This window comes from Stenella coeruleoalba (assembly GCF_951394435.1).
Source record: "Stenella coeruleoalba genome assembly, chromosome: 12".
Classification (NCBI taxonomy): Eukaryota; Metazoa; Chordata; class Mammalia; order Artiodactyla; family Delphinidae; genus Stenella; species Stenella coeruleoalba.
In genome coordinates, this window is record NC_137158.1 from 8,991,931 (window position 1) to 9,015,404 (window position 23,474).

The window sequence follows — 23,474 nt, forward strand, 5'->3', positions numbered from 1 at the left end:
TCCAATTCTATGACATTCTGGAAAAGGAAAAACTATAAATAAATAATCAGTGGTCGCCAGGGGCTCAGGGGGATTGGGAGAGAGTCTAGTGGGTGGAGCATAGGAGATTTTTAGGGCAGTAAAACTGTTCTCTATGATATCGTAATGGTGGATACGTGTCACTATACATTTGGCAAAGCCCATACAATTCACAACAACAAGGGTGAACCTTAATGTAAACGATGGACTTTAGTTAATAACAATGTATCAGTATTGGTTCGTCAGTTATAACAAATGCATCACCATAATACAAGACGTAAATAATAGGAGAAACTTGGGGGCTTGAGGTATAGTTGGAACTCCCTATACTTTCTGATCAATTTTTCTCTAAACCTAAGACTGCTCTGAAAAACCTAGTCTATTAATTATTTAAAAAGAGAAAGAAAAGTACTTGCCTGCTAATTCTAACACCTAGATTATCTTGGAGTCTACTTCTAACTGCTTTTATCTCTTGGTTGTAAGTTACATCTTCCAGCTTCTTTGCATGTCTAGTTGATGTTCTTCAGTGCTTGAAACAGTTGCTCCTGTATCTTGTGCAGTTTTGTAAGTTGTTTTCAGTAGAGTCAATCCAATACTACTTGCTCTGTCATGGTCTAAGTAGAAGTTAAATAGTGCTTTTCAACCATGGCTGTACATTAGAATCACCTAGGGAACTTTAAAACTTACCAGTGCTGAATGAGGCCCAGGCATGGGTAATTTTTTTAAAATTCTCCAAGTGATTAACAGGGTTAGGCTTTTCCCTGAATACGAGCATTCTACTAGGGGGAGTGGGAAGTGAAATCTGGCCTCTCCTTCCCGGGGGCAGGTTGTATCTGCCTGTGGAAGGAGCACCTTTTTGTTTTTGTTTTGAATATAGTTCCCTGGGCTATACAATAGGACCTTGTTGTTTATCTGTTCTATATATACTAGTTTGCATCTGCAAATCCCAAACTCCCACTCCTTCCCTCCCGCAACCCCCTCCCGCTTGGCAACCGCAAGTCTGTTCTCTAGTCTGTGAGTCTGTTTGTGTTTCATAGATAAGTTCATTTGTGTCCTATTTTAGATTCCACCTATAAGTAATATCATATGATATTTGTCTTTCTCTGTCTGACTTACTTCACTTAGTATGATCATCTCCAGGTCCATCCAAGTTCCTGCAAATGGCATTATTTCATTCTTTTTTATAGCTGAGTAGTATTCCATTGTATATAAGTACCACATCTTCTTCACGCATTCACCTGTCAGTGGACATTTAGGTTGCTTCCATGTCTTGGTTATTGTGAATAGTGCTGCAAGGAACATTGGGGTGCATGTATCCTTTTGAATTAGAGTTTTCTCCAGATATATGCGCAGGAGTGGTATTGCTACATTATACGGTAGTTCTGTTTTTAGTTTTTTGAGGAATCTTCATTCTGTTCTGAAGGAGCACTTTTTTGAATATGCCCTTCAAAGCTTCCATATGGATCAGCAGGACCCTGGATTCTAATGTGTAGCCACTAGCTTCCCCTAACAAGGGTGGAGGGTCAGGAATTCTTATTAACTTTTACAGAGATTTTAAGATCATAACGTTTTCAAGTGTATTGATGCTTTCTGTGCTCTAGAAGAGGGAAAGAGTTAGAAATAACTTGTATAGCCATCCTTTCCCACTTAAAGGTTTCTTTACAATGATGTGTTATCTATTCAAAACATTGCACAGTTTGCATTTTTAAGAACTCATCTCTAAAACTACTTCATCTGATATTCCTTCAGTACAACTGTATCAATGAACCTTAATATATTAAGCTCTATCTTTTTTTAATAAAGTAGAAGTACTTTCTGAGAACATATTGTTTATTTGTAATATTTAGTTTGATGCCATTTATTTCCTATTTTGCAAGGTTTAGGCAGACTCCCATTGTTAATGTAATTATTAACATAAAATGTATTATAGCTTTTATGTGTATATACAAAAAACATGCCCAGAATTTTCAAGAAATAAGTCTACCCATAGTGAATTTTGTTATCATCCAATATGTGCTTTCTAAAGGGCTGATTTTTTCCTTAAATTATTTTTGACCATTTTAAATGAAAACTTTCTAGTGTGCTTCATGGTTGCTTACCTTCTGAAGTAGAGTATATGGAACCTAATTTAGCCCTTTCAAAGTGACTTAGTTATCATTATCAATCTTGTGTAATCTATTCTGCTTTAATAGTACACTGGTGTCCTGTGCTCTCAAAAATGTCTGGATAGTAGATCCTCCATTAGAGAGGCCCAAGTTATATTAATTTTTTTTACTGATTTTATCTGCTTTTTATGGGAATTTTCTAGGTTTTCTTTAAGAGGGACCTTTTTGTATCAGCATCAAGTTCTTATTTCCTTTGTCTATTATACTTATGTATACTTAATGCCTATATATACTATATATGCTCTACTTCTCCTTCTCCCTTGGTTTCATTTGCTCTTTATAATGTACTGTGGATTGAGAAAACAAATAACTTAAACCAGTAGGGGTTGTATCTAACAGTAAACATAAATCAGGTTTGTATAAAAAGAACTTAAAGAACATTTGTTCAGATAGCCTCATCCACCGGAGGGCAGACAGCAGAAGCAAAAAGCACTACAGCCCTGCAGCCTGTGGAACAAAAACCACATTCACAGAAAGATAGACAAGATGAAAGGGCAGAGGGCAATGTACCAGATGAAGGAACAAGGTAAAACCCCAGAAAAACAACTAAATGAAGTGGAGATAGGCAACCTTCCAAATAAAGATTTCACAATAATGATATTGAAGATGATCCAGGACCTCGGAAAAAGAATGGAGGCAAAGATCGAGAAGATGCGAGAAATATTTAACAGAGACCTAGAAGAATTAAAGAACAAACAACTAGAAGAATTAAAGGACAAACAAACAGAGATGAACAATACAATAACTGAAATGAAAAATACACTGGGAGAAATCAATAGCAGAATAACTGAGGCAGAAGAACAGATAAGTGACCCGGAAGACAGAATGGTGGAATTCACTGCCGTGGAACAGAATAAAGAAAAAAGAATGAAAAGAAATGAAGACAGCCTAAGAGACCTCTGGGACTACATTAAATGCAACAACATTGGCATTATAGGGGTCTCAGAAGGAGAAGAGAGAGAGAAAGGACCCGAGAAAATATTTGAAGAGATTATAGTCGAAAATTTCCCTAACATGGGAAAGGAAATAGCCACCCAAGTCCAGGAAGCGCAGAGAGTCCCAGGCATGATAAACCCAAGGAGAAATACACCGAGACACATAGTAATAAAGTAGACAAAAATTAACGACAAAGAAATATTATTGAAAGCAGCAAGGGAAAAATGACAAATAACATACAAGGGAACTCCCATAAGGTTAAGAGCTGATTTCTCAGCAGAAACTCTACAAGCCAGAAGGGAGTGGCATGATATATTTAAAGTGATGAAAGGGAAGAACCTACCACCAAGGTTACTCTACCCGGCAAGGATCTCATTCAGATTCGATGGAGAAATCAAAAGCTTTACATAGGAAGCAAAAGCTAAGAGAATTCAACACCACCAAACGAGCTCTACAACAAATGCTAAAGGAAGTTCTCTAAGTGGGAAACACAAGAGAAGAAAAGGACCTACTAAAACAAACCCATAACAATTAAGAAAATGGTAATAGGAACATACATATTGATAATTACGTTAAATGTAAATGGATTAAATGCCCCAAACAAAAGACACAGGCTTGCTGAATGGCTGCGAAAACAAGACGCATATATATGCTGTCTACAAGAGACCCACTTCAGACCTAGGGACACATACAGACTGAAAGTGAGGGAATGGAAAAAGATATTCCATGCAAATGGAAATCAAAAGAAAGCTGAAGTGGCAATACTCATATCAGATAAAATAGACTTTAAAATAATGAATGTTACAAGAGACAAGGAAAGACACTACCTAATGATCAAGAGATTGATCCAAGAAAAAGATGTAACAATTATAAATATATATGCACCCATATATACATGGTGCACCCATATATATATGGTGCTTATGTATTGAGGTGCTCCTAAACATAGGAGCACCTCAATACATAAGGCAACTGCTAACAGCTCTGAAAGAGGAAATCAACAGTAACACAATAATAGTGGGGGACTTTAACATCTCACTTACACCAATGGACAGATCATCCATAATGAAAATAAATAAGGAAGCACAAGCTTTAAATGACACAATAGACCAGATAGATTTAATTGATATTTGTAGGACATTCCATCCAAAAACAGCAGATTACACTTCCTTCTCAAGTGCGCACAGAACATTCTCCAGGGTAGATCACATCTTGGGTCACAAATCAAGCCTCAGTAAATGTAAGAAAATTGAAATCATATCAAGCATCTTTTCCGACCACAGCACTATGAGATTAAGAATCAATTACAGAGGGAAAAAACGTAAAAACCACAAACACATGGAGGCTAAACAATACATTACTAAATAACCAAAAGATCACTGAGGAAATCAAAAAATGCCTAGAGACAAATGACAACGAAAACACGACTATGGGATGCAGCAAAAGCAGTTCTAAGAGGGAAGTTTATAGCAATACAAGCCTACCTCAGGAAGCAAGAAAAATCTCATAAACAATCTAACCCTATGCCTAAAGGAACTAGAGACAAAAGAACAAACAAAACCCAAAGTTAATAGAAGGAAAGAAATCATAAAGATCAGAGCAGAAATAAATGAAATAGAAACAAAGAAGACAATAGCAAAGATTGATAAAACGAAAAGCTTGTTCTTTGAGAAGATAAACAAAATTGATAAACCATTAGCCACACTCATCAAGGAAAAGAGGGAGAGGACTCAAATCAATAAAATTAGAAATGAAAAAGGAGAAGTTACAATAGACACCGCAGAAGTACAAAGCATCCTAAGAGACTACTACAAGCAACTCTGTGCCAATTAAATGGACAACCTGGAAGAAATGGACAAATTCTTAGAAAGGTATAACCTTCCAAGACTGAACCAGGAAGAAATAGAAAATATGCACAGAACAATCACAAGTAATGAAATTGAAACTATGATTTAAAATCTTCCAACAAACAAAAGTCCAGGACCAGATGGCTTCACAGGTGAATTCTTTCAAACATTTAGAGAAGAGCTAACATCCATCCTTCTCAAACTCTTCCAAAATATAGCAGAGGGAGGAACACTCCCAAACTCATTCTACGAGGCCACCATCACCCTGATACCAAAAACAGACAAAGATAACTACAAAAAATGAAAATTACAGACCAATATCACTGATGAATATAGATGCAAAAATCCTCAATAAAATACTAGCAAACAGAATCCAACAACACATTAAAAGGATCATACACCATGATCAACTGGGATTTATCCCAGGGATGCAAGGATTCTTCAATATACGCAAATCAATCAGTGTGATACACCATATTAACAAAGTGAGGAATAAAAATCGTATGATCATCTCAGTGGTTGCAGAAAAAGCTTTTCACAAAATTCAACACCCATTTATGATAAAAAGTCTCCAGAAAGTGGGTATAGAGGGAACCTACCTCAACATAATAAAGGCCATATATGACAAACCCACAGCAAACATCATTCTCAATGGTGAAAACCTGAAAACATTTCCTCTAAGATCAGGAACAAGACAGGGATGTCCACTCTCGCCACTGTTATTCAGCATAGTTTTGAAAGTCCTAGCCACGGCAACCAGAGAAGAAAAAGAAATAAAAGGAATACAAATTGGAAAAGAGGAAGTAAAACTGTCACTGTTTGCAGATGACATGATACTATACATAGAGAATCCTAAAGATGCCACCAGAAAACTACTAGAGTTTATCATTGAATTTGATAAAGTTGCAGGATACAAAATTAATGCACAGAAATCTCTTGCATTCCTACACACTGATGATGAAACATCTGGAAGAGAAATTAAGGAAACACTCCCATTTACCATTGCAACAGAAAGAATAAAATACCTAGGGAGGCAAAAGACCTGTATGCAGAAAACTGTAAGATACTGATGAAAGAAATTAAAGATGATACAAACAGATGGAGAGGCATACTATGTTCTTGAACTGGAAGAATCAATATTTTGAAAATGACTCTACTACCCAAAGCAATCTACAGATTCAATGCAATCCCTGTCAGATTACCAATGGCATTTTTTACAGAACTAGAACAAAAAATCTTAAAATTTGTCTGGAGACACGAAAGACCCAGAATAGCCAAAGCAGTCTTGAGGGAAAAAAACGGAGCTGGAGGAATCAGACTCCCTGACTTCACACTATACTACAAAGCTACAGTAATGAAGATAATATGGTACTGGCACAAAAACAGAAATATACATCAGTGGAACAGGATAGAAAGCTCAGAGTTAGACCCACGCACCTATGGTCAACTAATCTATGACAAAGGAGGCAAGGATATACAATGGAGAAAAGACAGTCTCTTCAGTAAGTGGTGCTGGGAACACTGGACAGCCACATGTAAAAGCTACACCCCCTAACACCATACACAAAAATAAACTCAAAATGGATGAAAGACCTAAATGTAAGACTGGACACTATAAAACTCTCAGAGGAAAACATAGGAAGAACACTCTTTGACATAAATCACAGCAAGATCTTTTTTGATCCACCTCCTAGAGTAATGAAAATAAAAACAAAAATAAACAAATGGGACCTAATGAAACTTAAAAGCTTTTGCAAAGCAAAGGAAACTACAAACAAGACGAAAAGACAACCCTCAGAACGGGAGAAAATATTTACAAACAAATCAACAAAGGATTAATCTGCAGAATATATAAACAGCTCATGCAGCTCAATATTAAAAAAACCAAACGACCCAATCCAAAAATGGGCAGATTAGACATTTCTCCAAAGAAGCCATACAGATGGCCAAGAAGCACATGAAAAGCTGCTCAACACCACTAATTATTAGAGAAATGCAAATCAAAACTACAATGAGGTATCACCTCACACCAGTTAGAATGGGCATCATCAGAAAATCTACAGACAACAGATGCTGGAGAGGGTGTGGAGAAAAGGGAACCCTCTTGCACTGTTGGTGGGAATGTAAATTGATACAGCCACTATGGAGAACAGTATGGAGGTTCCTTACAAAACTAAAAATAGAATTACCATATGACCCAGCAATCGCACTACTGGGCATATACCCAGAGAAAACCATAATTCAAAAAGACACATGCACCCCAATGTTCACTGCAGCACTATTTACAATAGCCAGGTCATTGAAGCAACCTAAATGTCCATCGACAGAGGAATGGATAAAGAACATGTGGTACATATATACAATGGAATATTACCCAGCCATTAAAGGGAATGAAATAGTGCCATTTGCAGAGCCGTGGGTGGACCTAGAGATTGCAATGCAGAGTGAGCTAAGTCAGAAATAGAAAAACAAATATCGTACATTAACACATATATGTGGAACCTAGAAAAATGGTACAGATGAAGGAGTTCACAGGGCTGAAATAGAGACACAGATGTAGAGAACAAATGTACGTACACCAAGCAGGGACAGTGGTGGGGCGGGGGTGTGGGATGAACTGGGAGATTGGGATTGACATGTATACACTAATAGGTATAAAATGGATGACTAATAAGAACCTGCTGTATAAAAAAATAAATTAAATTCAAAACAAGAAACATTTGTTCAGTGAACATTTGTGAGGTGCCTTCTTTCTTCAAGGCAACATAGATAATATATCACATATTTGGACTCTGCACTACAGATTAGAATCTAACCTGGATGAGCATGTATAAAATTATTATAGTAAATATTATAATAATATGTGATTAATATATTAAATTATAATAAATATAGTTATATTAATAACTACTTATTAAAATTATTATAGTAAGCATTTCTTAGCAATTTAAACAACCTATTAGGGTGAACATAGATAAAGGAACATTTAACTCTTTAAAGCACTATAAACACCCATTTTGAACCCTTAAAGCCTTTTTTTAACGTCCTAGTTAAATTTTGAATAGTTGATATTGCCAAATAAGTGGATTCTTTAAAGTTAGGGTACATACTCAAAACGTGTCTTACATATATATATATATATATATATATACCAAAGTATTAATATCTGTTACTCATATCCTGAGTTTGTAAATTTGACATTTTTTCCTGTGCCTGCCTTTTGCCCAGAATTAAGCTGTGCTGCCATCAGGTGGCGGTGATGCCTTAGTGATGGCCTCACAGTGCTGTGCCAGCCTTTTTCCTCACGGGTTGCCACTGCCCGGAAATCAGGGCAGGAGAAAGTTCAGACAGAGAGCCTCGTCTGGGAGCAGAGAGGAAAGGAAAGACTTTATGATAACAGGGAGTCTTAATGAAGAAGGGAAGGGATCAGTGGTTGGAGCACAAGTCTTGACACTTTTCTCAAGTCTTTATTTGAATCCCATGTGTATCACAGCCCAGCTATGTTGTCTTGCCTCACTTGTTAAATGAAGAAATATCCACTTCATAGGGTTTTTATATGGTTCAAATCAAAGAATGAAACTAAAGTGCTTAGCACGGAGCCTGGTAGGGAGGATGCTGTCCAGAAATGATGGTTCTTATTGTAGGGATCAGGGAAGGTGGGAAGGCAGGCCCAGCTGCAGCTGCAGGAATCCAGATGACTTCAGGCTGCATTTCTTTACACTTTACAGCCCTCGGGGAAAATACCTCTAACAGACAGGCAGGCAGGCAGATAACTTTTCCTCATGTCTCCCGTAGTGTTGGAGAGGAAGAAGGGGCCGTCAGCAGCATTTGAAGGTGAAAACAGTTGCATCCTTCCCACAGATGTTTCGTTGCCCCCGTCAACTTGTCCCTCTGAAGACCTAGTCTCACCAACTCAGGGAGACAAGCTTAGGAAGTCAGAAACTCAACTGGCTATAACTTGATTATGAATAAAATGTTTCTTCAATTCACTGTACATTTTTTTTTTTTTGGCTGCATTGGATCTTCATTGCTGCACGCAGGCTTTTCTCTAGTTGCAGTGAGCGGGGGCTACTCTTTGTTGCGGTGCATGGGCTTCTTGTGGTGACTTCTCTTGTCGGGGAGCATGGGCTCTAGGCACACGGGCTTCAGTAGTTGTGGCACGTGGGCTCAGTAGTTATGGCTCACGGGCTCTAGAGCGCAGGCTCAGTAGTTGTGGTGCACGGGCTTAGTTGCTCCGCGTCAGGTGGGACCTTCCCAGACCAGGGCTGGAACCCGTGTCCACTGCATTGGCAGGCAGATTCTTAACCACTGCACCACTAGGGAAGCCCTGAGAAGTGTACAAATCTGTTTAATATAAGTTTTATGTGACAAGGTAGCCTTCATAAGGAAATGAAGACCCAAAGAAACAGACCTGAGTATTTTGTGATAGGCTTGATGAAGAGTTGACAGTTCATGAAGGAATACGATAGGTTAAGGAGTATGAAGTAATTGTAGTAAACCGAGGGAATTTATTAGCAAGGCCTGTTTGTAGGCTTCTTCTTGCCATTCCTTTGTTTTGGGAGATAAGAATGGACATTTCATTCCTCTGGGTATAGTGAGGGCACCTCTCACATGAAGGTTTTATGACCTGTTTTAGGGGAGAAGGGTTGGTGAGGAGGTCAGGGTGACTTTCCTGCTCTTCCTTTTCTTAAATTTCTTCACCTTAAGATATTCAGTATGCCAAGGTGCCATAATTTGGGGTAGCATGTCCAGAACCCCATCACCACCAGCCTCTCCTCTCTTTTTTAAAATACAAGGGGGAGCGTATAATACATAATTTTCTGCATTTGGCTTTTAAAATATTTGACTCTTTTTTTGAATATGTTTTTTTTGGCTGCGTTGAGTCTTTGCTGCTGCCCGCAGGCTTTCTCTAGTGGTGGTGAGCGGGAGCTACTCTTCGTTGCAGTGAGCGGGCATCTCATTGCAGTGGCTTCTCTTACTGTGGAGCACGGGCTGTAGGCGTGCAGGTTTCAGTAGTTGCAGCACGCTGGCTCAGTAGTTGGGGCACATGGGCCCTAGAGCATGCGGGCTTCAGCAGTTGTGGCACGTGGGCTCAGTAGTTGCAGCGCGAGGGCTCTAGGCCATGTGGGCTTCAGTAGTTGTGGTGCGGGCTTGAGTAGTTATGGCTTGCAGGCTCTAGAGCGCAGGCTCAGTAGTTGTGGCACGCAGGCTTAGTTGCTCCGTGACATGTGGGATCTTCCCAGACCAGGGCTCGAACCCATGTCCCCTGCATTGGCAGGTGGATTCTTAACCACTGCGCCACCAGGGAAGCCCCTCATTGTACATTTAAAACCAAAGACCCCTAAGTTTTACTTCCCTTTAGAAAAAAATCTTAGGTGTAATATAATTCCAAGATATAATATCATTTCTCTCTCCTCCATGTACCCTTCAAACAAAATATCTTTTCCATCCCCTTACTGTTGCTCCAGTGCTGACAAAGCCTTTTCCTGCATAGTTAGAAATGAAAGGGTCAGAATACAAATATGATGGAAGAAATATTCAACTACATTTGACCAGTATTTACCAAGTACTTGCTTTTGTAACATACTAAGACATATTTTGGGGGGATAGCAAAGATCATCCAAAACACAGTTCCTACTCTAATGTGTTCCTACACATTAGGAGGGGAGACAGTTCACATATACAATTATTTTAAGAAAAAATGTGGTGAATGCTACAGTGGTAATTGTAATAGCTTATATTTATAGACACTTTCCAGATTAAAAACTGCTATCAAATACATTATCTTGTTTATTCTTTGCAATAACCCCCTATGAAGAATAAGTATTAAGTGTAATTGAAAAGGAGTCATCGAGGCTCCAAGGTGAAATGCCGAAGGTCACAGAGCCAGCGAGTCCACCATCAGCTCAGCTGGTGTGTACTGGGATGCCTGGCACACAGCACCAGGGAGTTCTAGCTGATCCCACCATTCTTCTGTGCACTGGGTGCTGTTCTTGGTGTGGGGATGTAGTGGTAAATAAGACAGACAGAATCCCCATCTTCAAGGAGGATGAATGGTGGATCCATAATGTAAAACGAAATTTCTTACCTACATTCTATTCTTTCTTTTAACTCTTGCGGTAAGTACCAAAATACAGTGCTTTGGCCACCCTGAGGAGGGAGAGTAATTCTCACAGGGATGGTTATGGAGGGCCTCGCAAAGGGGGTTTCTTTCCCTGCCACCCAGTTCCTGATTGACTTTTTAAATGTGCCATGTTATTCATACTCCCTTTTGGGATTTTCCAGGTGCGCAGATTTTCTGAGGCATTCTTTTGTTTTGAGCATCCGAGAGAAGCTGCCATTGCATACCAGGAACTTCAGTGAGTAGCATAAATCCAAAATTCAAATGATTCTATCTCCTTTTACATAAGATATCATCTCAGAATTTATCAGTGACAGAATATACAATATTTACAATGAAAGAAATTAGGAGAATGTGAAGTTTAGAAAGCTCCTGTTTAGTCAAATTGCATTTAATCTTATGCATTCCTTCACTAAAGACCCCGCCCTTACATAAAGAAGTGTACTGTGCCGTTACCCCTCCCCACACAGATCCACCCCACCCTTGGAGTCCCACGCAGCCCTGGCTCCAGCCTTCCATTTGGCCGTCTTGTTGTATTTTTACCTTCACAGGTCAGAATCTCTTACATTTATCATTATGTATTACATATTTTCACAGGTAGTCTGACTGACACTTCCTGCTGTTATGTAAAAGATTTACAATTCAAATATCCTGAGTAGATGCCTTCCACTTTCCCTACTGAGTACATTTAGATCTGGTTTTCTTTGGCTTTAAAGAATATTTTGAGGACATTATGTTGAGTGAAAGAAGTCAGACATAAAAGAGTAAAGAATATATGACTCTGTTTATATGAAGTTCTGGAACACATAAGACTAAGGTGGAGCAAGTCAGAAGAGTGGGTGTCTTGGTGTCGACTTGGGCTGGGAGTTTGCCTGGAAAGACGTGAGAGTACTCTCTGGACAGGTGGAAAATGTTCTGTATCGCGTGTCCGTTTGTCAGAATCGTGCAGCCAAGATTTGTTTGTTTCAGTGCACGTGAAGTATATGCCCCAACAGACAACTCTCAATAATCATAGGGTGTGTAGGTAGGCAGTGAGTGGAGATACAGACAAAGCAAGAAGGGAAAACGTTTGTTGATGGGGCTTATGGTGCTGTTCTGTGTACTTTGATTTGTTTCAAATTTTCCGTAAGAAAGTTTTTTTAAAAAAACTATTTTGCATTAGAAAGCTATATACCTTTTTTAAAATAGCTGTTAATTGTATTCATCAGTACATGTTAACTTTTTTTTTCAACATTATCATCAAATCGTTAGCAGGCATTTGAGCTTTTGGTCTTTCTCCTCTATGCTATTCTCAGCTAATTAGGATGTTCAGACATTAAGCACAGAAGACTCACTTTGAAATGACATTTAAAAGTATAGAAGAGTATAATAGAAATTAAATAACTTATCAGTAAACAATAATTTTATTAGTAATTTTTGTCAACAAACCATAATTTTCATCGTACCAGTTTTTATCTCTGACCAAGGAGCTCTTTCGTAAGGAGGTTGTCTTGAGGAGGGGTGGTCCTGGAGAGACGATGAGGTGAAATTGGTGTGATTGTCTAGATTGCAGTCTGACGTAAGACATGTTTTTCAGTGCTCAGAGTCACCTCCAGATGTGCACCGCTCTCAAAAACACTTCCTTCTGCAGCTCTCTCCCACCCCTGCCTATTGAGTGTAGTGAATTAGATGGAGATCTCAATTCATTACCTGTGATCTTTGAAGACAGGTATTTAGATGCAGTTACTGAAGGTAAGTGTAATCTAACTAAAATATGTAAGCTGTGTGTGTCATTTTCAGTATATTCTAATATACATAAAGCCATTCCTTAATGTGGGGCTGTTTTCCCCCCTCCAGTTTTATTTATTTTTGAGGATATTAGAAAGTTATAGTCAGAGAAAGTAGTCTTGATCATATGAGTTCTTATACCTCGTTTTAAACCTGAATTTCTTTTTCTTTGGATAAAAGACTTAGATGCACCCTGGATGGGAATTCAGAGTCTTCAGAGATCAGAGTCCAGTAGAATGGATAAATGTGAGACTGAAGAAAGCTCTCTAGCTGGACTTTCCAGCCCAGAGTTGAAAGTCAGACCTGCTGGGGCCTCCAGTTTTTGGTCTACAGAAGGTGAAAAGCAGCTAACAAAGTCTCTAAAAGGAAAGAATGAAGAATCAAATAAATCCAAGGTTAAGGTTACTAAGCTCATGAAAACAATGAAACCTGAAAACACAAAAAAATTAATAAAACAGAACTCTAAGGATTCTGTGGTTTTGGTAGGCTACAAATGTTTGAAAAGTACAGCATCAAATGATCTCTTTAAAAACTTTGAAGGCAATCTTTCACATAGTCAGAAGGAAGGTCTGGACACCACAATATGTGGATATAATTTTGACCTAAAGACCTACATCAGACAGACAAGTCAAAAGGAAGCTAGCTATTTGCCAGCTAATACAGAGAGAACTGAACAAAAGTCTCCAGATATTGAAAATATGCAACCAGACCTGTTTGATCCTTTGAACTCTGGCAGCCTAAATCTTTGTGCAAATTTGTCCATTTCAGGTAAACTTGATATCTCCCAGGACGATAGTGAAATTGCACAAGTGGAACACAGTGTGGCATCCAGAAGTTCATCAGATGATTGCCATGATCATCAAACTGCCCCCACTTCGGGAGTTAGGACAATTGAAGTAAAGCCCTCTAATAAAGACCCTTTCGGTGGAGAGAAAATAACTGTTAAAATAGGACCTTGGACAGAGCTTCGACAAGATGAAGTCTTTGTGGACAGTTTACAGCTACCCAACTTTGAGTCCTTAGACTCTAACGGTAAATCTAAACCTATAGAACTAACACTTGAAAAGGAAGCTTTGCAGGAAGCAAAGTGTCGTTCTGTTGGAGAATCATTAGCTAAGCTAAGAAGTAATCAACCTGCTTCTTCTACAAGAGAATATCATGTTGTAGTGAGTGGAGACTCAATTAAGTTACCAGATATTAGTGCCACGTGTGCCTCATCTCGGTTCTCAGATTCAGGTGTGGAAAGTGAACCAAGCTCTGTTGCAACACATCCAAACCCTGACCTAGTCTTTGAAACTGTACAAGGGCAAGGTCTTTCCAATAACGAAAGGTTATTTCCTCAGCTTTTGATGAAGCCGGATCATAATGTAAAGTTTTCAGTAGGCAGCCACTGCACTGAGAGCACAAGTGCTTTCAGTGAGATCCAGTCATCCTTAACGTCCATAAACTCTCTGCCTTCTGACGATGAGCTGTCACCTGATGAAAATCCTAAGAAATCTGTTGTACCTGAATGCCACCTAAGCGATAGCAGAACCGTGTTGAATCTAGGAACAATTGATGTGCCAAAGTGTGACGATAGGAAGAAGTCAAGTATTATCTTGCAACAGCAGAGTGTCGTGTTTTCAGGGCATTTGGACAATGAAATGATAGCAATACATTCCTTAAATTCAAACACTAAAGACCCTTTACAATTTGTTTTTTCAGACGAAGGTACTTCCAGTGATGTGAAAAGTAGTTGCAGCTCCAAACCTAACTTGGACACTTCGTGTAAAGACTCCCAGAGCCCTGATAAATCTAGTGACCCTGCAGGGACCGCAGTTCCGTTAGGTTCAGGACTGGTTTGTTCAGGCATCCCTTGTGTCGTTTCAGGTTCCATTTCTACCAGGACAGACGTCAGTGAAGATAGAACTGTGAAAAGAAAAAATAGCGATGCGTTAAATCTCAAACAAATGTATTCAGAAGCCCCTACGGTTAAAGATGAAACGCACCTGGGTACAGGTGACCCTTTTTCAGCCAGTCCTGATATGGTAAAGCAAGGGCTTGTGGAAAATTATTTTGGCTGTCAGAGCAGTACAGATACTTCTGACACGTGTACTATTAGCTACAGCAATTCAGTTAGCCCTCAGAAGGAAGCTTCTGACAAAGAAATTAGTCACCTTCAGCAGGACCAGGATAAAGAGGAGGAGGAAGAAGAGCAGGACCAGCAAATGGTTCAAAACGGGTATCATGGGGAGACAGATGACCCCGCCCCAGGTGGGGCGGCACGTGCTCACTGGGCAGACCGAGGCGCCCCAGGAGGAGAAGGGTCTATCAAATCCGGAAGGATTAGCACTGACCATCTGAGGGATGGTATAACCGTGCCTACTGTCTGTACCTCCGGCTGTCTGTCCTTCCCATCTGCACCACGAGAGTCTCCTTGCAGCGTTAAGTATTCTTCTAAGAGTAAATGTGATGCCATTACAAAGCAGCCAAGCAGCGCTTCTTACAACTTCACCTCATCACTGTCCTGGTATGAAAATTCACCAAAACCTCAAATACAAGCGTAAGTAATGGAGCACAATAGCACGTGCTACTAGAGAGAGAGAGAGAGAACATATATGTATATTTCTCCAGTAACATACATATTTCACGTTCTCTGGTTTCTGTAATACAGAAAGTGCTTCTTCGACTAGCTGTCTGAAATGGAGCAGTGAACTCACTATGCTCTTTGACAGACAGACCTGCAGTTCCCAGTATGATTGTCCTGTTCTGTAGGCTCGACTTGCCTGATACAGATTTTCCATTGGTAACTTTATGGTAGAAGTATGGCATAACTGAGACTAAAACCCTTTTTTTCCCATCAATACCTCATCTCTCCCCTGGTTAACTCCTAGACAAAAGTTAGGCTTTATATCTAGCAAATAAGGACAATATTAGATAATTGCTAGAAACTTCCTAAAGCCTACCAGACTTAGATTGCCTCAGCTAAGTCAGTGTTTCCAGAATTGGGATTTCATGGGCCCGTAAAAAAATCCAGAAAATGTTGAGCATGACATAGGTTTACTAGCATGGCACTGGTTTTCTACTACCTTAGTCCAGATGGAATTATAATCCCTGGAATAAAATGTCTGGGCATATCTACTGTAGGTTTTTTAAGTTCCCAGATCATTCTGATGTATACACATAAGTAAGACCCATGGTGCCCACACCTAGTGAACCCAGCAAGGTGAGAACAGCCCATTGAAGACTTGTAATGTGCCGGGAAGCTGAAGGTTACATCACCTCCTGGGTACCTCAGACTCTTCTGAGTCATTAGTGCAAGCAGTGGTCTGTATTCTTCACCCAGTGTGTCCTGCTCAGTTTAGTGTTCATCAGCTTCTTGGAGTTTTACTTTTATCAGTTCAAATGATCTAATGTTACGATAGTTAATAATCTTTGATGTTCTCAGTCCCCAAGTTGATTAGAAATGTCACTTATTCTATCAGTAAATGAGTGTATGCCACCAATTTTATTTAATCACATCCCCCTCTTAGTTCTGTTCCTTCTTATTGGTATTTTTAGAGAAAAATACAAATAACCTCATCTACTAAATACTATACCTACCATTCTCACTGCTACACTGTGTAGAATATCTCCTTCTTTGCCTTTTATATAAGATTAAAAAGGAGCAAAGAGGGTAAGATTTGATCACAGGGTCAGCATCAGACTGTCCTCTGTGCAGTACTTCTCCCGTCTTTTCTATGCATACAGTATAAAATTCAGCAGAAAGCATAACTCCATTCCCAGTGTTTTCTTAGTGGATTTCAAGTTTAAAAGAATATTTTTAAGTGATGTCAGGCTTTAAATACTCATTGTATTTGATCAGAATATGTACTAAGAAATAGTAAAAAAAAAAAAAAAAAAGTACTCTCTGATTGCTAAATCATTTAGGTGAGCCCACATATTTTCATTATTTAAAATCAAATATTTCTGGGTTTCCTCTTCTGCAGTTCTCTAAATGCAGCAGATTATCTTTTGGGTTCTAAAAACTGAATATAATACTTAGTAACGAATGTCTTTTACACTGTTTTGCTTCAGCTTCCTTCAGGCGAAAGAAGAATTGAAGCACCTTAAGCTCCCCGGGTTCATGTACAGCGATGTCCCTCTTCTGGCGTCCTCAGTGCCCTATTTCTGTGTGGAAGAGGAGGAAGAGGGTTGTTCCGAAGGCGGAGTCCATCTCATTGTGTGTGTGCACGGCCTGGACGGTACGTAACGTCTGCACGTGTAACCCGTAGCATCTCAGTCTTGTCTTTTCCTAGTAGATCTCATTTAGTTTTATTTTAATCTTCGACCTGAAAAAAGATTTCTGAATTGCTGATATTAATTAAATATTAAATACTCTCTAAAACAGAGATGTGCTTAATTTTGCTGAGTATAATATTAGATTTCTTTGTAAAGTAAATTTTCCATGGAATTGACATCCACACGCCAACATTTTATTTATTTTAACTTCGGATTTTTCTGTCTTCTCTCTCTTTATTATTTTTGTCAGCTGTCACCTCGTGGCAATCATTTTGTCTCCCTTTGATCATCTTTCTGCTTCCCTTTTAGCTTGCTGCTTTAAACCTTATGGACAAGAAAAATCAATACCTAAGAATTAAAGATTCACTGATTAATCAGGGTATAACTTAACTTCTTAATACCTTGTTTCACTGCTGTGGTTTTGTGACAGCTGTTTCGGTTACTCAACAGCCTATTTTTCTTGGTTAGGAGCTATGTTAGAAGACACCAAATATCTCTGGACTAGCAGACTACTACTGTGTTATAAGGTGATTCTGTAGCAACAAATTGACAAAAGATTTTATGGATTATAAAAATGCTAAACACAGGTCTGAGCTAGTAAATTCTTATGAAATTGGAGATTTTTCTTTAAGAAAAACAAAACCGTGACTCAAGGAATAAAAGATCTCTAATACTAACCTCTTTCCCCCCACTAATAAAATTTTCAAAGAATTATCCTCCAAGAAAGGCTTTTGGCCCAGTAGAATCTCTGGTAAATTCCTCTTTGAAATCTTCAAGAAACACACTGTCCCATGTTATAGGGAGGAAGACAGACACACTGCTGGGGGGACGGGGGCGGTGGCGAGAGCATCAATGCGACCAGACCTCTGAAGAGACAGGCTGTTGGAGGCCATTGCCAGCTGATGGAAATCTGCTGTGAAATAGACACTGAGGATTCTGGTTCCCAGGGCCTTGTCTCTTCACAGCTGGCATAGGCCTGCGCTTGTCCCCAAGAAGTGTAACAGAGTATGAGGGTGCGCATTGTACCTTTTGCTTTATCTCGTCCCTTAGGTATAACTTTGATTTTCTTCATTTTCTAGGTAACAGTGCAGATCTCCGGTTAGTAAAAACTTACATTGAACTTGGACTGCCTGGGGAAAGAATTGATTTTCTTATGTCTGAGAGAAATCAGGTACAGATAGCTGTGTTTTCGGTGGAAGCACACATTTTTCTACCAGTTTCTACCTAAATATTTGCTGACTGCGAAACGCCTGTAGTAGTAGATATAATTTTTCTGACTTCTACGAAGTTTAACAATTAATGCGTAGCCTAAGGAAGTAGAAGCGATTTACAGTTTGATTTATGAGCTTTTTACATGTGCAAAATTCCTAGAATTTCACATTCTGTGCAAATATTTTAATTAAACCATTATAAATAACCTTATGTTCAGTGTTGATAGTGGACTAAACGATCACCTAAATGAAGTGTTAAGAACAGTGAGCCTTTTTTCCCCCTAGAAATTCACTACTTGTTCATTTTAATATAATGAATATTACATTCACTAACTTCTTTAAAAACCACTGGTCTTTAACCATATTTTCAATACCTAAATTAAAAATAATGTTTATATTCAGTGTTTTATGTAATTACACATATTCAGTATATAACGTATCTATTTCGCTTTTGTTTAGAATGATACTTTCGCTGATTTTGATAGCATGACTGATCGCCTTCTGGACGAGATAATACAATATATTCAGATATATAGTCTAACAGTCTCAAAAATAAGGTAACTTCTATAATATTACATAAATGGTTTTTATATCTTTATGAATTATAAAAAAATCACACAGAATTTCTGGTAATTTTGTTGTCCTATTCTGAAATATAGGATACCGCAACTCTAATTTAAAGAGAATAAAAATAAAAAGATTTTAGGGAAAGACCACATATTATATAATTCTGTTTATATGAATTGTCCAGAATTGGCAAAATTATAGAGATAGAGGCAGATCAGTGACTGCTTAGGGCTGGGGGAGAGGGGAGATAGTGGGGGGCGGGGGGGGGCGGTGATAGCTAAAGAATGTAGGGTTGGACTTCCCTGGTGGTGCAGTGGTTAAGCATCCGCCTGCTGATGCAGTGGACACGGGTTCGAGCCCTGGTCCAGGAAGATCCCACATGCCACGGAGCAACTAAGCCTGTGCACAACTACTGAGCCTGCGCTCTAGAGCCCACGAACCGCAACTATCGAGCCCGCGTGCCACAACTACTGAAGCCTGCGCGCCTAGAGCCCATGCTCCGCAACAAGAGAAGCCACCGCAGTGAGAAGCCCACGCACCGCAACAAGGAGTAGCCCCCCCCCACTCGCCACAACTAGAGAAAGCCTGCGCGCAGCAACGAAGACGCAACATGGCCAAAAATAAATAAATAAAATTATTTAAAAAAAAAAAAAAGAATGTAGGGTTTCTTTTTAAGGTGGTGAAATATTCTAAAATTTCTTGTAGTGATGGCTGCACTACTCCGTAAATACACTAAAAAGCGTTGAGTTGTACACCTTAAACGGCTGAATTGTATGGTATGTGAATGATATCTCAGTAAAGCTGTTACCAAAAAGAAAGGTTATAGGGAAATGGATATATATTTAAAAAATGAAACTGTAAAAATACTTTCAACATGTCATGACTATACTTTGAGAGTCAGCTTTCCACAAGCAGGAGATGATGATCAAATCAACATGTCTTATTATTTAATCACAGATGTTGTGAATAGACATGGGGGAGAGAAAAGCATTTGTTTCTTCTAGTCCGGTAAGAATTAAAGAAAAAGTCAAAACTAATCTTCCTGCCTCAAAAAGAGAAGAGTAAACTGATGAGTTTCATATCCCAGCTGGGTTAGAGGAGGAAGCTGGCTCTTTATACTCTAGGCTTTTGTAGAGTTTGCTTCCTCTTGGAAGTACAGAGTAGGGACAGAGAACAGAGAGAGCAGGTTTTTATTTGAAGTCACTGTTTAAAAACAGATTTCTGTTAAAATATGGTGGGAGATGCAAGTATGTGGAGGGTGGAGAGAGATTGTTTTCTTGTTCTAGTCATTCTCATTTATGGATTTTTCATCTGTTTACTAAATTTTCTATAGTCATCTTGTATTCCTTTTATTAATTTGTTACTTTATGATGAGAAAATAAGTCTATTTTTTCAGTTCTTTTATTCATCCACGAAAGTATGCCCTCTTCTAGATTAGATGGTCAGTTATAATCAACCATTATCCAAAAGCTTGATTTGGTTGAATGAGGACTGTTCGTTATCAAACTTTACTTCACAGCTTCAGGAAGTTTGCAGCTTCTCACTAGTTATGTCTGTAAATTAGTTATATCTGTAAACCACTTTTAAGACAGCTTTCAGCCTTTCTTCTTTCACTGTTAATTGTCCCGAGGGATTCATATACTGTCTATCATAAAATAATGGTAGGCAAAAAGGCTCTTTTGATTTAAACTATTCCTTAATAAAGGTGAAAAGCTTTATAAGTATTAGTTATTCTTTTGGTATAATTTTAGACTTACTGTCAGAAAATGCACATTTTTTTTCCTGTGGCTTGAAAGTACTTAGTCAGAGAACTCCCCACCTTGGAGTGTGGACCAGAGAATAAGAGAAATGGGGATATAATGTCTCCTAAATCATGCTTATACGTATAACTTCATTATTTTGTTTTAAATCATGACTTGACAGGTAAATAATTGGTGTGTGTACCTAAAGATGCAAATTTATCATCTAGTCAATGTATTAGCGCTTTTAAAATGTATTTCTTTCTAAGTATTTACGAACTAGGAGTAAAAATTTTCTGGTAAGTAGTATCCTATTTCTATAGAGTAAGTATATAAACTCTATAATAATAGGAGTTTTCTGATAAGTAGTATCCTATTTCTATAGAGTAAGTATGCAAACTCTATAATAATAGGAATTTTCTGCTACATTCTCACATTTTTTGCTTCAAAATGTAAGTTATGTCATTTCAGAGTATCAAACCATAGTTTTAAAACATATTAGAACATTTTAAATGCTTAGTATTTCACATCTATGTACAGTGATAGCAGCTTTTATTTTTTTTTAAACTAATACTATGGGAGAAATGTCATTTTGTTTCTCTTATAGCTTTATTGGACATTCGTTGGGCAATTTAATAATCCGTTCAGTGCTTACAAGGCCACGGTTTAAATATTACCTTGACAAACTTCATACCTTTCTATCACTCTCTGGACCTCACCTTGGTACGCTCTACAACAGCAGTGCTCTTGTTAATACAGGTAAGAAGTTTTATTGTCCAGTACAAAAATTATGGCGTGGAGAGAAGATTTAAATACAAATTTAATATTTTCTGGTGTTTATTTTAGAGCAGATTTGTCATGTACTTGGAATTTCATGAAACAAAAGATGTATCTATTTTTCTATTTTGTCATGCACGTGAAATAAGCTGACAAAACTCATTTCAGAAAATGATGTCATATTGAGATATTTGTCAAGTCACAACAGCATTTTTTCCCTTTTTATCGTTAAACTGTTTAAATATTTTCAGTAAATGTTAGTCTTATAAACAGGCTATTTTGTTGTTCCGTTAGTTGAGCAGATAACAAATACCTATGCTTAATACATTTTAAAGTTATAAAATGTTTTATATAGAACATTAACTCTGATTTTGGTTTGATAGTGATAAAGGGATATTATGAGAAAATAAATTCTAAACTTTTAAAAGAAATTAAAGTAAAAATTAAGACCCCAATTTTGATTAGAACAAATATGCTCATTAAGAAGGATCTGATACTTGATTTGCCCTTTATTTGGCTTTGTTTTTCCATTAGAATTTTAAAATGGCTTTTATAATTTAGTCAATTGATTCCCATTGTAAGAATTAGATTTCATTCTGACTTTTTTTCATTGAGCCTTGAAACTCTTATTTCCATTTTCTCTTCTACTTCTTTCATTGACAAATAAACCATACCATTTTCCTTTGTATCCCATTTCAAATGGTGGTATTCAAAATCTAGCTAGTTGTAGATTTTTACAGTTTCAAAAAGAGGGCTTGAGAAAAATGAAATCCATAAATAGTACAAAATAGAACCCAGTATGACTCGGATGCAGTACTTTGAATTTCTTTCTTTTGAATTTCTTTCTTCACTAAACTTTTCCCCAGGTAGACTTTCAGTTGGCAGCTTTAATCAGTTAAAGGGTTTTTACCCTCTTTTCCTCCCCTGTTCACCTCAGTAATAGAATCAACAAAAGTAGAAATGAGTAGTCTACAATCTTGAAAACCAGCTCCAGAGTGATTGAGGTTTCACTTAAGGGGAAGATGCACTTAAATACGGGTAACTGGTAATATAAAGAAATACAATTAAATATGACACTGAAATTACATTCAGCTGTTACTAGAAAACATTATCCAGTTGCTCATCCTTAGAGTTGGTCCTTATCCAGTCAGTCTCCCATGACTGACCTGTGATTGTCTAAAGGCGCCGTGCTCAGGCATGTGGATCTACTACTGTGTTTAAAGTTTACTCCCCCTCTGCTTCATTATAATTTGAACAAGTATATCTAAAGGTATAATTTTCCCAAATGTGTTCTTCATAGACCATTACCTATTTCATTACCTAATGAAGTAGAAATAAACAACAAGCCCTCTGTCAACCACCGTTAACCCATCGTTAACCTCTGTGTGTCTGTGTGTTTATATTTGTTATCAGAAAATGGAAATATTTTGCAAATATATTTTTTATTTGCCAACAAAATGCTAATTTGGGAGATATATATTGAAGTGAAATATATATATTAGAATGAATAACGTTGGCATATGGTACTATGTATTTCCGGTTTATAACTCTCACATATCACATACCATTTATAACTCTCTAGGTCTGTGGTTTATGCAGAAATGGAAAAAATCAGGTTCTCTTTTGCAACTGACATGTCGAGATCATTCAGACCCTCGCCAGACTTTCTTATACAAGCTTAGTAATAAAGCCGGTAAGTATATAGAAACAGTTTTGAAAACACTCACTTGAAAACCTTTTTTAAAATAAACCTTTGGGCTTCCCTGGTGGCGCAGTGGTTGAGAGTCTGCCTGCTGATGCAGGGGACACGGGTTCGTGCCCCAGTCTGGGAAGATCCCACATGCCGCAGAGCGGCTGGTCCCATGAGCCATGGCGGCTGGGCCTGCGCGTCCGGAGCCTGTGCTCCGCAACGGGAGAAGCCACAGCAGTGAGAGGCCCGCATACTGCAAAAAATAATAATAATAATAATAAGTAAATAAATAAACCTTTAACAAATCAATTATCAACATGTCTTTCTGGTGATTAAAAAACCATCAGTCAGTTGTTATTTCTTAATAGTGAAATAG

General features: G+C 38.2%; 1 protein-coding gene across 10 annotated transcripts in view; it reads left to right on the forward strand.

Annotated features, from left to right (window-relative positions):
• FAM135A (family with sequence similarity 135 member A) overlaps positions 1–23,474 on the forward strand; it is a 123,575-nt gene that overhangs the window by 81,142 nt on the left and 18,959 nt on the right. For 4 of the 10 annotated variants that reach the window (XM_079939276.1, XM_079939274.1, XM_079939278.1 and 1 more), the window contains 8 exons: positions 11,252–11,325; positions 12,664–12,818; positions 13,035–15,396; positions 16,911–17,077; positions 18,194–18,285; positions 18,785–18,882; positions 21,239–21,390; positions 22,991–23,101. In XM_079939276.1, coding sequence (XP_079795402.1) covers positions 11,252–11,325; positions 12,664–12,818; positions 13,035–15,396; positions 16,911–17,077; positions 18,194–18,285; positions 18,785–18,882; positions 21,239–21,390; positions 22,991–23,101 — 3,211 coding nt within the window. The remainder of the gene's footprint in view (positions 1–11,251; positions 11,326–12,663; positions 12,819–13,034; positions 15,397–16,910; positions 17,078–18,193; positions 18,286–18,784; positions 18,883–21,238; positions 21,391–22,990; positions 23,102–23,474) is intronic. The other 6 variants (XM_079939283.1, XM_079939275.1, XM_079939279.1 and 3 more) reach the window with 4 other exon arrangements.